The sequence below is a fragment of the Oryx dammah genome, unplaced genomic scaffold (genome assembly GCF_014754425.2).
Source record: "Oryx dammah isolate SB20612 unplaced genomic scaffold, SCBI_Odam_1.1 HiC_scaffold_27, whole genome shotgun sequence".
Lineage (NCBI taxonomy): Eukaryota > Metazoa > Chordata > Mammalia > Artiodactyla > Bovidae > Oryx > Oryx dammah.
Window position 1 is genome coordinate 128,109,770 of NW_024070211.1, and position 16,952 is coordinate 128,126,721.

Consider the following 16,952-nt stretch of genomic DNA (forward strand, 5'->3'; position numbering starts at 1 on the left):
TATACATAGGTCTTTAGTTTCTTTAGGTAGATATATTCCTAAATATCTTATTCTTTTCATTGCAATGGTGAATGGAATTGTTTCCTTAATTTCTCTTCCAGGCCAGTATCACTGATGAACATAGATGCAAAAATCCTTAACAAAATTCTAGCAAACAGAATCCAACAACATATTACAAAGCATACATCATGCCCAAGTGGACTTTATCTCAGGGTTGCAAGGTTCTTCAATATTCACAAATCAATCAATGTAATACACCACATTAACAAATTGAAAAATAAAAACCATATGATTATCTCTATAAATGCAGAGAAAGCCTCTGACAAAATTCAACATCCATTTATGATAAAAACCCTCCAGAAAGCAGGAATAGAAGGAACATACCTCTACATAATAAAAGCTATATATGACAAACCCACAGCAAACATTATACTCAATGGTGAAAAATTGAAATCATTTCTCCTAAAGTTGGAAACAAGACAAGGGTGCCCACTCTCACCACTACTATTCAACATAGTTTTGGAATTTTTGGTCACAGCAATCAGAGCAGAAAAAGAAATAAAAGGAATCCAGATTGGAAAAGCAGAAGTAAAACTCTCACTGTTTGCAGATGACATGATCCTCTACATAGAAAACCCTAAAGACTCCACCAGAAAATTACTAGACCTAATCAATAAACATAGTAGAGTTACTTCTTATATCATTCACAATTCAAAGTTCTTTTTTATCAGAATACATTGAAAATATTTGTTACTTGTCTTTTTTGCATCCTGTGTTACAGTTAGGAATTTTATTATTAATTTGGTGCTCGTTGCTATGTAGGTAATCTATTTCTGCCTGTGTGTGTTGCATACTGTCTTGCAATTTACGATTCTAAATTTTACTGCAATATGCCTAAATCTGAAACTTTCTATTTGATATTTTTCATAATCCATTTTAATTCTGTGAAAATTCACTTCATAATTTTTTTTTTAATGTATCTTGATCTCTCCTTTTATGTTTCTCTCTTCCTGGTATTCCCAGTATCTAGATTTTGACACTTTTATTTCTATGCTCTAAATCTCTCAGTATTTCTTTGATATATCTCTACACTCTTTTTTGTAGTTCTCTAGGAGAGTTTCTCCATTTAATCTTTGTGGTCAATAATTCATCTATTAATTTTACCAATTCTGCAAATTATTTTTATGACTTTTTATAATTTCAGACATTATATTTTCATGCTAATATATTCCATATGGTTCACTTATTAATGACTTGTTACTCTTTTCTCATTTACAAGTATTTCCCCCTTGTCCTTAGGTACATACTATCTTTATTTCCTTCTTTTCTTAAAAGTTTGTTTCTATGAAAACTTTAACCTAGAAAGAATATTTGCTGCCTTAGAGTAATTTTTTTTCTTTATTTTTTGCTATTGAAACAATCATAGTGTCTGCTGGACTTCAGTCTGAAAATATACATGAAAATCAAAGTGAAAGTTGCTCAGTTGTGTCCACCTCTTTGCAACCCCATGGACTGTAGTGCCCACCACCACCCCCGCCAAGATCCTTTGTCCATGGGATTCTCCAGGCAAGAATACTGGAATGGGTTGCCATGCCCTCCTCCAGGGAATCTTCCCAACCCAGGGATCAAACCCAGGTATCCAGCATTGCAGCATTGCAGGTGGATTCTTTACTGTCTAATCTACCAGGGAAGCCTGAAAATATACATGGCTTTATCAGATTATTCATTAATTTATATTGTTTCACCAGATGTATTATTTAAATTGATTTCTTTTTGTCTAACAGAAAATATATCTTATGTCAGAGAATGATCATGGCTATTATCATTATAGGCTTATTTATAATGTTTTCTTTGATGAAGATGTGCATTGTATTTATTTGCATTTTTTGTCATAACTCTGTACTATATATGTAATAAGGTAAGAGTATAGCTTTGTTAATTGGACTACTGAACAATCTTAGAAATTTTCCTAACTTTGGAAATATCTTCAAAGTAATTCAAGATTTTTCTTTGTTGCACATTTTCAACAGATTTTGGAAACTAAGATATATACTTGTATTACAATAAAATGTATATTGTGTTGGAAAACAATTTGTTAATTAACTTTATAATTAAAGTATAATCAAATTTGTTAATTCACTTTGTAATTTAATTGATATTTACTGTAGATATGAACTTGATGCTAGGGATACAAAAATAATGAAATTTTTACAAGCCAGATTCATTTACTTTTCTAGGATATCTTTTTGTAATTTATTTGATGGTGAAATGAAGACACCCATGAATGTGAGAATGAGAGAGCCAGCTCCATTTGATTAGATTTAGTCAAAGGAAAATTTGCAAATTAACTCAGTGAAGTAGGTAGATGTTAGTCACCAGAGCTCTCTAAATATGGTCAAATGGAGTGTCAAATAAAAAATTCAAATTTAGGTTGAGAAGAGAGATCCTATATATTTGATAAGATTACTGCAATAACGGGAGTAGGTGATTGAAGTAGGGAGAATATGCCAAGTATAGGATCTGTAAGCATTTCAAGGCTAGACAGAAAAGGGCTGTTCTCTTATAAGGAAGAGTAAGCAAGACTGGAAAGAAGAGAATGTTGGTAGGAATGTAAGATGTGTGAGAATGGTACATTTAGAGACAGTAGACCAGAGAATGGTTTACTCTGAGGTTCTCCTCTTAGCAGAGACTATGAAGGAAGGCTGGGAGTGGGTCAAAGTTCAGGAGCCTGTGGAAGGAGAGAAGCTTAGCTAGTTTGGTCACATCTAAGTAGCAGGTATTTTGTCCAGATTGGTCAGTAACACAGACAGTTCAGCTAATCAGTCGTTGTTGTTCAGTCACTCAGTCATGTCTGAGTGACTTTGTGACCCTAGGGACTGCTGCATGCCAAGCTTCCTTGTTGTTCACCACCTCCCAGAGTTTGCTCAGCTCATGTCCATTGAATCATTGATGCCTTCCAACTTTCTCATCCTCTGTTGTCCCTTTCTCCTCCTGCCCTCAATCTTTCATAGCATCAGGGTCTTTTCCAATGAGTTGGCTCTTCACATCAGGTGGCCAGAGTATTTAAGTTTCAGCTTCAGCATCACACCTTCCAATGAATATTCAGGACTGATTTCCTTTAGGATTGACTGGTTTGATCTCCATGCTGTCCAAGGGACTCTCAAGAGTCTTCTCCCACACCACAGTTCAAAAGCATCAATTCTACGATGCTCAGCCTTCTTTATGGTCCAACCCTCACATCCCATGACTACTGGAAAAACCATAGCACCATAGCTTTGACTATAGAGACCTTTATTGGCAAAGTGATGTCTCTGCTTTTTAATATGCTTTCTAGATTTGTCACAGCTTTTCTTCCAAGGAGAAAATGTCTTTTAATTTCAGTCAATCACTAATGAAGCAAACAATGGGAATGTGGAAGGTTTAAGTCTGACCCTGTTCTGGGTAAACAGGAGAGTGCTCTGAATCTTATCTAAGTAATGTGGGAAAGGGTGGTTCTTTGTAGCAAGCCATTACCAGACACAAAGGGTGGGGGATTTCCTTAACCTTTGTTTTTTTCCAGGATTACATGACTAGGGTAAAGTTCAAATCATCAAGGTGGTGATGAAGATAGAGATTTCTTGGTAGAAATGTTTTGGCAGCTGGATAAGAAAGAGTGGTAAAAAGCTGACAGGAGGGTCACCTACAAACTTAAGATTACTATGGTTCCACTAAAGTTAAAAATAAGTCATTTTGATTGTAGTCACAGAGACAGAATGCATTATTTCCTGTGGTCAAACAATATTGCTCCTAGGCAAGTATAGAGCCTCTAACAGTAACAGTAATGCCTCTAATAGTAAGGAAAGCATGATTTTACAATGGAAATATTTGAAGGATATGTTTTGGAGGACTATATTTTCTATCAGTGTGCCCTTAATGAAGCCATTAACACTGTAAGATGCTGTAGGTATCATGTGAAAAGATATGAGAAGTTTCTTCTAAGACTGATGCAGAGCTGGTAAAGGAAATTGTTTCCCTCTGTCTTAAAACTGTATCTAAAATGATTAAAATGGAAAATCTATTCAGTTCAGTTCAGTCGCTCAGTCATGTCCGACTCTTTGCAACCTCATGGACTGCAGCACCAGGCTGCCCTGTCCATCACCAACTCCCGGAGTTTACTCAAACTCACGTCCATAAAGTCAGTGATGCCATCCAACCATCTCATCCTCTGTCATCCCCTTCTCCTCCTGCCTTTAATCATTCCAAGCATCGGGGTCTTTTCAAATGAGTCAGTTCTTCCCATCAGGTGGTCGAAGTATTGGAGCCTCAGCTTCAGCATCAGTCCTTCCACGAATATTCAGGAATGATTTCCTTTAGGATAGACTGGTTGGATCTCCTTGCTGTTCAAGGGACTCTCAAGAGTCTTCTTCAACACTTTGGTTCAAAAGCATCAATTCTTTAGCGCTCAGCTTTCTTTCTAGTGCAATTCTCACATTCATACATGACTAATGGAAAAAACACAGCTTTGACTAGACAGACCTTTGTTGGCAAAGTAATGTCTCTGCTTTTTAGCGCTGTCTAGGTTGGTCATCGGAGAAGGCAATGGGACCCCACTCCAGTACTCTTGCCTGGAAAATCCCATGGACGGAGGAGCCTGGTAGGCTGCAGTCCATGGGATCGCTAAGAGTCAGACATGACTGAGCAACTTCACTTTCTCTTTTCACCTTCATGCATTGGAGAAGAAAATGGCTACCCACTCCAGTGTTTTTGCCTGGAGAATCCCAGGGACGAGGGAACCTGGTGGGCTGCTGTCTATGGGGTTGCACAGAGTCGGACACGACTGAAGGGACTTAGCAGCAGCAGGTTGGTCATAACTTTTCTTCCAAGGAGCAAGTGTCTTTAATTTCATGGCTGCAATCACCATCTGCAAGGATTTTCAGTTCAGTTCCGTTCAGTCGCTCAGTCGTCTCCAACTCTTTGGGACCCCATAAATTGCAGCACGCCAGGCCTCTCTGTCCATTACCAACTCCTGGAGTTCACTCAAACTCATGTCCATCGAGTCGGAGATGCCATCCAGCCACCTCATCCTCTCTCGTCCCTTTCTCCTCTTGCCCCCAATCAGAGTCTTTTCCAATGAGTCAACTCTTCGCATGAGGTGGCCAAAGTATTGGAGTTTGGAGCCCCCCAAAATAAAATCTGTCACTGTTTCCATTGTTTCCCCATCTATTTCCTATGAAGTGATGGGACCAGATGCCATGATCTTAGTTTTCTGAATGTTGAGTTTTAAGCCAACTTTTTCACTCTCCTCTTTGATCAAGAGGCTCTTTAGTTCTTCTTCACTTCTGCCATAAGGGTGGTATCATCTGTGTATCTGAGGTTATTGATATTTCTCCCGGCAATCTTGATTCCAGCTTGTGCTTCATCCAGTCCAGCATTTCTTATGATGTACTCTGCATATAAGTTAAATAAGCAGTGTGACAATATACAACCTTGATGTACTCCTTTCCCAATTTGGAACCAGTCTGTTGTTCCATGTCCAGTTCTAACTGTTGCTTCTTGACCTGCATACAGATTTCTCAGGGTGCAAGTAAGGTGGTCTAGTAGTCCCACATCTTTAAGAATTTTCCACAGTTTGTTGTGATCCATCAAAGGATTTGGCATAGTCAATGAAGCAGAATTAGATGTTTTACTGGAATTCTCTTGCTTTTTCGATGCTCCAGTGGACGTTGGCAATTTGATCTCTGCTTCCTCTGCCTTTTCTAAGTCCAGCTTCTATTTCTGGAAGTTCACATTCATGTACTGTTGAAGCCTGGCTTGGAGAATTTTGAGCATTACTTTACTAGTGTGTGAGATGAGTGCAATTGTGCGGTAGTTTGAGCATTCTTTGGCATTGCCTTTCTTTGGGATTGGAATGAAAACTGACCTTTTCCAGTCCTGTGGCCACTACTGAGTTTTCTAAATTTGCTGGCACATTGAGTGCAGCACTTTCACAGCATCATCTTTCAAGATTTGAAATAGCTGAACTGGAATTCCATCACCTCCATTTGCTTTGTTCATAGTGATGCTTCCTAATGCCCGCTTGACTTTGCATTCCCTAATGTTGACTGTAGGTGAGTGATCACACCTTTTGATTATCTGGATTGTGAAGATTTTTTGTATAGTTATTCTGTGTATTCTTGCCACCTCTTCTTTATATCTTCTGCTTCTGTTAGGTCCATACCATTTCTGTCCTTTATTGTGCCCATCTTTGCATGAAATGTTCTCTTGTTATCTCTAATTTTCTTGAAGAAATCTATGCACTTTTGTAAATCCTTGGTTATTAGAATTTAACATAAAGATAAAAACTACTTGCCATACATGTAAAAAAAGAAATCAAAACAGATAACACTAGAACAAGACATTTAAGTGAAAAAAATCTTTTTCAAGCTAAATACCCTATTGACAGGCAAAAAAATTTGAAACTGAGATATAAAGTTTTATATTGTTGCTTTGTCTGTAGAAATCAACTGAATCTTTTTTTAATCTTAAGCTAGCTTTTATTTATTTTATTTATTTATTTTTAATATAAATTTATTTCTTTTAATTGGAAGTTAATTGCTTTACAATATTGTGCTGGTTTTGCCATACATCACATGAATCCGCCACAAGTATACATATGTTCCTTGACATAATATATATTTTATGAATTCCAGTCAAGATCCCTTCTGTCTGTCCTAGACTGTAACAGAATTAATTGAGCAGTTAAGCTGTTTTATTCTAGTCTTTCAAAGGAATTCAGACAGTTTTGCCAAAAATAATGCTACCTCAGTGATTGGATCCCACAAGCTCTCACTCACAGTTAGGATAAGGATATCAAAATGTTTGGTGAAATGATGGAAACAGCAGATCTAAAAAGGTATAATTCTTTTGAGGGCAATGAAAATAAAAGCAAGAATTACTGTATTGTGATTTTTTAAAGGAGGGAAATATTAAGTAGAACTTGTACAAAGAACTTCAGGATCTAACATTCAAAATGAAACTAAAACTAGGTTACTCTTAGGTCCACATACAGGAAAGCCATGTTTATTCTATTGTAATAATGTCCATTTTAATATGGAGTTTTGTCTTTATAAATGCTTCTTTTAGCATAATTTGTTGTGATTATCTCATTTTAGAGAAAAGTAACTGATCTCCCATTAAGAGCATAAGAAAATGAAGAAAATCCAGGGAGAGAAATACTTCATTGATCATTGGATGAAGCTTTCATGAAAAATCTCAATCTAATTGTTGGAACAGACTGATATATGCCTGCCAAAATTTAGCTCAGAATTTTATAGGCACTTATGGAAGTATATTGAGATACTCATCATGCCACTGGGATAGCTCAGATGGTTTTAGGTTTCCACTACATCTCCATCTCAGGAGTTTTCTCTCTTTTTTGAAAGGACACAAAAAATGACCTGTGGTTATCCTCATTCTGGAGGGGATGAGTGTTGGTACCTCTTCCCAGGCTGATACTCAGTCCCTGTACTGAGTTTTGTGATATCCCAATGTTGCCGTAATTACTGACCAGATACTTACTCAACAGTACTCAGCTCTGGAAATGATTTCTGAATATATTTATTTCAAATCCTCTTAGAATAGAGAGTGTTAGTAAATTTCAAATTTCGTAGCTTTCACTGTCACTATGAATAGGCTGTATATGCCCATTTTTCCTTTTGATTCATGTAGCCTCTCAGTGAGTGACGATGATGGTGTGGTCACTCACCTATAGCCAGACATCCTGGAGTGTGAAAGCTAGTGGAGGTAATGTAATTCCAGCTGAACTATTGGAAATCCTACAAGATGATGCTGTTAAAGTACTGCACTCAGTATGTCAACAAGTTTGGAATATTCAGCAGTGGTCACAGGACTGGAAAATGTCAGTTTTCATTCCAATCCAAAAGAAAGGCAGTATCAAAGAATGTTCAAACTCATGTACAATTGTGTTCATTTCACATGCTAGCAACATGAGGCTCAAAATCCTTCAAGCTAGATTTCAGCAGTATTTGAATTGAGAACTTCCAGATGTACAAGCTGGTTTTAGAAGATGCAGAAAAACCAGAGATCAAATTGCCAAAATCTGTTTGATTACAGAGAAATCAAGAGAATTCCAGAAAAACATCTGTGTCTGCTTCATTGACTGTGCTAAGCCTTTGACTTTGTGGATCACAACAAACTGTGGAAATTCTTAAAGAGACACCTCACCAGTATCCTGAGAAAGCTGTATACGTAGGTCAAGAAACAGGTTAGAACTGGACATGGAACAACAGACTGCTTCAACATTAGGAAAGGAATACATCAAGGCTGTATATTGTCACCCTGTTTATTTAAGTTACATGCAGAGTACATCATGTGAAATGCTGGGCTGGACGAATCACAAGCTGGAATCAAGATTGCCAGGAGAAATATCAACAATCTCAGATATGCGGATGATACCACTATAATGACAGAAATTAAAGCAGAACTAAAGAGCCTCTTGATGACGGTGAAAGATGAGAATGAAAAAGCTGGCTTAAAACTCAACATTCGAAAAATTAAGATCATGGTATCTGGTCCCATCACTTCATGGCAAATGGATAGGGAAAAAGTGGAAATAGTGACAGATTTTATTTTCTTGGGCTCCAAAATCACTGCAGATGGTGACTGCTACCATGAAATTAAAAGACGCTTGCTTTTTGGAAGAAAAGCTATGACAAAAAACCTAAACAACGTATTAAAAAGCAGAGATACCACTTTTCCAACAAAGGTCCGTCTAGTCAAAGCTATGGTTTTTCCAACAGTCATATACTAATATAAGAGTTGGACCATAAAGAAGGCTTAGCGTTGAAGAATTAATGCTTTCTTATTGTAGTGCTGGAGAAGACTCTTGAAAATGAGTCCATTGGACAGCAAGGAGATCAAATCAGTCAGACCTAAAGGAAATCAACCCTGAATATTCACTGAAGGACTGATGGTAAAGCTGAAGCTCCAATACTTTGGCCACCTGATTCAAAGAGCTGACTCACTGGAAAAGATTCTGATGCTGGTCAAGATTGAAGGTAGAGGCGAAGATGGTTGGATGGCATCATAGCCTCAATGGCTATGAGTTTGAGCCAACTCCCTGAGATACTGAAGGACAGGGAAGCCTGGTATGCTACAGTTCATGAGGTCACAAAAGAGTCAGACACAACTTAACAACTCAACAACAACAGCCTTTATTTTGACCTTACTCCTCAGTGCTAAATCACTTCAGTCATGTCCCACACTTTGTGACCCTATGGACTATAGCCTACCAGACTCATCTGTCCATGGGATTCTCCAGACAAGAATCATGGGGTGGGTTACCATGAGCTCCTCCAAGGCATCTTCCTGACCCAGGGATCAAACCCATGTCTCTAATGTCTCCTGTGTTGGCAGGCGGGTTTTTGTTTGTTTGATTGGTTTTTACCACTAGTGTCACCAGACTTTACTTTTAGCATTGCAAGAAATTCAGGTCCTTTTTTTTTGTTGTTGTTCCCTAGACCTGGTATTTCGGATCTTTTATGTCAAGATTTTCTCATATATAATCCATTCTGAACAGTTGGCCACATTATTAAATGCTAAAGCTCTCCTTAGACTTTCCTCCATTCCTAATAAAGGATGTTTCATAGTAGTCTAGGCCCTCAAGGAGAGCCAGTGGATGGCTCCCAGATGGTGATTAGCAGTGTAGCTAGGAGCTGCATGCCCCTAATCAACATGTACCACAAGTGCTCTGCCCTTCTACCTGAAACCTTTCCCCATCCTCATCTTTAGCCCTTGCCCATTAGGGAAGTGATTGTTCACATACACTCTGAAGCTTTTCCTGTGAACAGAATAGCTGTACTGCGCATCCATTCTCTCTCTTTCAAGGGTATCTACCTCTTTTATAGGTTTCATTCCCCATCTGTAGAGCCACGTATCCTTCTCTCTTACTCTCAAAGATGGTAAATTCCTTGAAAGCAGGGACCATGTCCTACTTATTTTTACTTTCTAATTGCTATAAAGATCAAGCTCAGTTGTGTCTGACTCTTTGTGACTCCATGGACTGTGGCCCACCAGGCACCTCTGTCTATGGAATTTTCTAGGCAAGAAAACTGGAGCGGGTTGTCATTTCCTTCTGGAGGGGATCTTCCCAATCCAGAGATCAAACCTGTGATTCTTACATCTCCTGCATTAGCAGGCAGATTCTTTTACCAGTGTGCCACCTGGGAAGCCCATTCCTATAATGTTTGTCATGTAACGTGGTCTCAAAATGTAGCTAGAGCTAGTGTAAGGGCAAAAGATTTTGTTTATAATGTTAGATATGAGTGAATATTGTAAAAAAAAAAAAAAGGAAAATAGTGATACGCATTTATATCTCAAGTTAGGGAATTTCAGAAGACACTAAAATTGCTATTTCTTGGTAAATTATAAATGTATAGCCTCTTAAACACAAGTCACATGACTTCTCCTGTGAAATGTCTCAGTTTGTATACTGGTTTGTTTTCTTGTCTACGCTTAGTATTGATCCACAAAAGCAAAGAGCCCTTTGCAAATTACTGTCCTAAAATACAGTGAGGAAGAATATCTGAAGATGACTTAGAATTGGGAGATTTAAGCAGAGAACATTTACAATAGACACTAATTAGATCCAGAAGAGTGTCAGAAATGAACCGAGTTCTCCCAGGAGGATTTTTGAAATTTCGTTTATATGGCAAGCAATGAAGTTCCAATTGTTAGCAACTACTTTAGAGTATTTAGCAATGTGGAGGAGTTAATGCAGGATCTAAAATTGTCTGACATTGTCTCAGGATTACCATCTTGAGTTATATATTCAAAAAGCACACAAAAGTTTTGAGAGTAAAAAGAAATGTGTTTTATATGCATTCACAAGAAAAGAACTATTTTAACTTCACCTGGTTTTTCCCTTCTGTACAGAATTAAATCTAATGATTACTCATCATTTCTTTAGCATCATCTCTGATCTCTTAGTGAACAGGATTTTAAAGTGATGTATGAGTTACATAAATGTGAAACATGTTTTAATCAATTTGAGGGTTTTTTTTTTTCTTTTAACCTTGAAAGAATTCCAGGAAAATTTGATATTAAATGTACTCATAACAATAAAAATGAAATTCAGAGCAAACTACTTTACAGCTTTTAATATTCATATCATATAGAGTTTCTTTGGTCATAACAGTGTAATTTAATTTTTAAAGCAAGAGCCTGGGCAGAAGGTTGCAAAGCAGGAAACTGCCATTCATTAAAAATTCACTCTAAACTTCTTCTGAACTGATTTATAAATATCTATAGGAAATTTACCAAATTTCTGTTGGTAAATAATTTTAAAACTTGTATATGATGGATTATTCTAAAAAAGTGATTGTTGGCTTCAAACTTCTTTTACAATCAGGGCTAAAAAAGGTTAAACTTATAGAGTAAAGGAATATGAAGTGGATTCATAGTGTTTGTCAATGTGTTTACTGATTTTTACAAAAAATTTTGGATTAAAATAATTTAATGACATCTGCCTTTAATGTTTATAATGCACTTTAAAATTTTTATTTAGAGATTTTAAACTCCCAATTGGCTTTAAATAATGTTTCTACACATTGTAAATAATTTATTAATTACAATTCTTTTCTTGATCACTTTTACATATCCCATTTGTATTTTGTACATAGCCAGAGTTACTTACTTGCCTCTGGATCCCTAAGAAAGATAAGAGTAAAACTGTACAATATATTATGATGTTTCATAAAGAAATTAAAATGGACCTGAAAAATCACTCTTTCAGTTCAGTTCAGTCACTCAGTCGTGTCTGACTCTTTGCAACCCCATGGACAGCAGCACGCCAGGCTTCCCTGTCCATCACCAACTCCCAGAGTTTACTCAAACTCGTTATCTATTGAGTCAGTGATGCCATCCAACCATCTCATCCTCTGTTGTCCCCTTCTCCATCTGCCAGCATCAGGGTCTTTTTCAATGAGTCAGTTCTTCACATTAGTTGGCCAAAAATTGGGAGTTTCAGTTTCAGCATCAGTCCTTCCAGTGAATATTCAGGACCAATTTCCTTTAGGATTGACTGGCTTGATCTTCTTGCAGTCCAAGGGACTCTCAAGAGTCTTCTCCAGCATTTCAGTTCAAAAGCATCAATTCTTCAGTACTCAGCTTTCTTTATAGTCCAACTCTCACATCCATACATGACTCCTGGAAAAACCATACCTTTGACTAGACCTTCGTCAGCAAAGTAATGTCTCTGCTTTTTAATAAGCTACCTGGGTTAATCACAGCTTTTCTCCCAAGGAGCAAGTGTCTTTTAATTTCATTGCTGCAGTCACCATCTGCAGTGATTTTGGAGCCCAGGAGAGTAAAGTCTGTCACTGTATCCATTTTTTCCCCATCTATTTGCTATGAAGTGATGGTACTAGATGCCATGATCTTAGTTTTCTGAATGTTGTTTTAAGCCAGCTTTTTCACTCTCCTCTTTCGCTTTCATCAAGAAGCTCTTTACTGTCATCTGCATATCTGAAGTTACTGATACTTCTCCTGGCAATCTTGATTCCAGCTTGTGTTTCTTCCAGCCCAGCATTTCTCATGATGTACTCTGCATATAAGTTAAATAAGCAGGGTGACATTATACAGCCTTGACGTACTCCTTTCCCAATTTGGAGCCTTTCTGCTGTTCCACATCCAGTTCTAACTGTTGATTCTTGACCTGCATACAGATTTCTCAGGAGGCAGGTCAGGTGGTCTGTATTCCCATCTCTTTAAGAATTGTCCACAGCTTGTTGTGATCTACACTGTCGAAGGGTTTTGCATGGTCAAGAGGGCAGAAGTAGATGTTTTTCTGGAACTCTCTTGCTTTTTCAATGATCCAGCAGATGTTGACAATTTGATCCCTGGTTCCTCTGCCTTTGGAAATCCAGCTTGAACATCTGGAAGTTCTTGGTTCATGTACTGTTGAAGCCTGGCTTGGAGAATTTTGAGCATGAATTTCCTAGCCTGTGAGATGAGTGTAATTGTGTGGTAGTTTGAACATTCTTTGGGCATGCTTACCTTTCCCCATATATAATTAGGTGATCTGTTTCTTCATCCAGCTTTTTAGTTTTTTTCATACTTTCAAGATGTTGCTCCTCTGTCTTTTAGTTTGCAATGTTTCAGATGTGAAAGCTGCTGCAATCCTAATCTTTGTTCCTCTATACATAATATCTTCTTTTCTGACTGCTTTTAAGATTTTCTCTTCATTCTTAGTATTGGTTTCTTCATTTTTCCAGAGAAGTTGAATCTTACATTTGGATATATTATATTTCTTTACTGAATGTTTTTTTTTTTTTTCTGCAAGTTTTTGATCTTCACTTATTCCTTGAGGATAGCAAACATGTCTGTTAGCTTCTAGACATGTTACAGAAATATTTGGTCTTTATGATATTACTTTGCATCTTGAATAATGTCTGGCACTGGTGGTCAGTAAATAATTTCTGACTAAATATCTTGTATTAATAGTGTATAGCATGAGAAGATGAGTAAAGCATGAGGTGAATAACAGAGTGATACTATTGTGTCATTATCTAGTCTACAAAACAGTGCCTAATAATAATAGCTTATAATTCAGTTAACTATTTTAATTTTCCTCTAGGAGTAGAAATTCAAGGACATAAACAGCAGTAATTTCACTGTAAAAGTGACTTTATGATAAAGATTAGTTTCTCTGTTGTGCTTTAATTGTTATGTAGATTTATGGAGAGTGCTATGGACTGAATCCTTGTGTTCCCTCCAAATTAATATGTCAAAGCCCTTACCCCCAAAGAAATGGTATTTGGAGATGGAGCCTTTAGGATCTAATTGGGTAGAAGGTACTCATTACAACCTGACCATGCTGGCACGCTAAAGTATGACTCTCAAAATTCCAGCCTCTACAACTGTGAGAAATACATTTCTGTTGTTTAGGCCACCCAGTCTAAGGTATTTTGTTATGGCAACCTGACCAGACCAAGGAAAAATAAACAAAAATTGTTACTGAGAACAAATAGCTAAAAATGTGGAAGTAGCTTTGGAACTAGATACTGGGGAGAAGCTTGAAGAGTTGTGCAGTGCATGCTAGAAGAAAGCAAGAGTACTTTGAAGGGACTGCTGAAGACAGTTCTGCTAAGAGGTCAGGAAGAAAGGGAGAGAGCTGGAGAGAGAGTCCCCAACTTCCTAGAGAGTCCATAGCCAATCATGAACAGGATGTTAGTAGAAATACAAATGTTAAAGCCCATTATTTTAAGGTCTTGGGAAAAAAATATAGAACATGTTTTTGAACAATGGTGAAAAGGTGATCATTGTTAAAAAATGGAAAAAAAAAAAACAAACTTGACTGAATTGTATTGTGTTCTACTGTTTTGTGGAGGGTAAAACTAGGAGTCAACAAAATTGGATATTTAACTGGAGGGGATTTCTAAGCAAAATGTTAAAGGGGGAGCTTGGTTCTTTTTAAATGATTATAGTAAAATGTGAGAAAGAAATAAATTTGTTATGCACAAATTAATCAATGCTTAAAGGTTTGGAAAATTCTCAGTCAATTCATGTAGCAGAGAATAACCAGGTTATGGAGAAACTGTCCTTTGATAAGATTAGTGTCTGTGTGATTCACAGACGTAATCAGTTACTCTAACAGAAACACTGCCGGTTTCAGCTGAAGGAAATGCTGATGGGATGGAATCATGAAAATATTTTGGATTTCTTAGATCCCACAGGACAGGACTATACATCTATTTAGCTGTGAATGCACACTGTTCTTCAAGACTAGGGGTGCATTGTCCAGATGGCGATTCAGGGGTCAACACTCCCTCTGTGGTTTCAGGGATGAGGAGCTGGAAATGCCCCATTGCCTTGGTTTCAAAAGATAGTCAGCAGCTGCCTGGAGTATCATGGGGCAAAGAGTTGCCCAGCATAGCATGGAGAGAGGGCATGATATCCACTTGTCATAAGCAGATGACTCTTGTTTATCCACCACTGCTGTTAATGATAATCCAAAACATTACCATACTTTTTACTGACAAGTTCAGGGAAAAGTTAACCTTCTTTCTTCTTAAATTTGCAAGTAAATATAATTAATGAAAGATGTATAAAAGAAAAAAGACAAGAATATTAAGGAACTTTGGAGAAATTCCATTTGATATATTGTTCTTGTCTGCTGTGCCACTCATAATATTGAATACTTATGTTTGTTCTTACCCATTGTCCTTCAGGATATTTCAGAATATTGTTTATAAACATCCAAAAAATTTAAAAAGACCTTTCAATTAAAATAATTTGCATAAAGGGTGTTGGTCAACATTCCTTTAAGCTTTACTATTTTATGTTTTTATAGGATATAAAGTTGAACTGAACATCAATTTGGTTGATCCTCATCATGAACCGTGCTTTTAGTAGAAAGAAAGGTAAGTGTACCCATTTATAGAACCTGGGAGTCAATTCAATATTATTGTGAAAATCAAGCAGAAATGTTAAGAAATCACTTTTTCCAATTATCACACCATGTGACTCCAGAATGAAGTTAGAATAGAACAACAGAAACCTGCAAACATTGCTAATTAACTTTCTTTGGTTATCAGCCTAATGAAAGAGTGGAGTTGTTTAGTATATTTAGTCCAGAAAACATGACAATATGTTCTCTGGAAGTTTTATTCTGTGGTGTGAAATTGCAAAAAATAGTGATCTGACTTAAAAAGTTAGTCTTAACTTCACTATTCATAGCTGTAATACTAAATTTCCTGAACTTACATAGCTTATAGTAATTTAAATTAACTTATCTGTAGGTGTGTGTTTGCATGTACTCTTCACTTTTTAATGAAAACTGTATTAGGATTGATGATAAGTGAATTGAGAACAAAATAAATTTGTTATTAATTTTAAAGTAGAAATTTAAAATAAGTGTGAATATATCATAATTATCAGTACAGGAAGAGAGAAACAGCTAGTTGCATGTTATTTCTTAAAGGGCAGGGAAACATGGCATTTGACAAAATATTTCATGATATATTTATAGGAAAGATAGAAAAATTTGATAGTTTTATATATAGTTCAGTAGAGTTAAAACGGAGAAGGCAATGGCACCCCACTCCAGTACTCTTGCCTGGCAAATCCCATGGAGGGAGGAGCCTGATAGGCTTCAGTCCATGTGGTCGCTAGAAGTTGGACGCGACTGAGCGACTTCACTTTCACTTTTCACCTTCATGCATTGGAGAAGGAAATGGCAACCCACTCCAGTGTTCTTGCCTGGAGAATCCCAGGAACGGGGGAGCCTGGTGGACTACCGTCTATGGGGTCGCACAGAGTCGGACACGACTGAAGCGACTTAGCAGTAGCAGCAGAGTTAAAAAATGTATCTTGCCATTCTAGAAGGAGTTCTTTGGTGATGGGCACTGGGCTCTTTCCTGTTTAACATACTATAAACGAGTTGGAAGAGAATACTTAAATAATGCTACTCAAGTTCTTAGGGGACTGAAAGTAGGAAGAGATAACAGATGTAGCAGGATTATAGGTATATGCAGGGAAAATGATGAGTTAGTTCATAATCTACACTATAAACTTAATAAGATACTGTTAATTGCCAAACATGGGTTCAGAAAATACAACACTTCTATACTTATTTCTATATTGTTATTATTTAGAAAATGCAGTTAATTGCTGTGTGGGTAAAATATGGCTAAACTCGGCTGTGTAGGTAAAATATGTAGGTAAAACATTCATAGGTAAAAAATAAAGTCAAGATTCCAGTTCATTTTCTAATGAATGCATAATGAACTGTCTTGAACCAGGACATAGATCATTCTGTTCTACTCCATGTCCTCAGGCAGTGTGTTCTTGCTTTAAGGGACTGACACATTGTAACATGCCTGGTTGAGAAAGGCTAGGATGACTTCAGTGATGACTTGCATGACTTCATGCAAGTGGGAGCATGGCTGAGAACCCATGGTATGGTCTTGCAGTGT

At 37.1% G+C, this 16,952-nt stretch overlaps 1 protein-coding gene across 4 annotated transcripts in view; it reads left to right on the top strand.

Annotated features, from left to right (window-relative positions):
- GULP1 (GULP PTB domain containing engulfment adaptor 1) overlaps positions 1–16,952 on the top strand; it is a 334,314-nt gene that overhangs the window by 203,956 nt on the left and 113,406 nt on the right. For all 4 annotated transcript variants that reach the window (XM_040227780.1, XM_040227779.1, XM_040227781.1 and 1 more), the window contains exon 3: positions 15,329–15,398. In XM_040227780.1, the coding sequence (XP_040083714.1) occupies positions 15,371–15,398 (28 nt within the window). In that variant the 5' untranslated portion in view covers positions 15,329–15,370. The remainder of the gene's footprint in view (positions 1–15,328; positions 15,399–16,952) is intronic.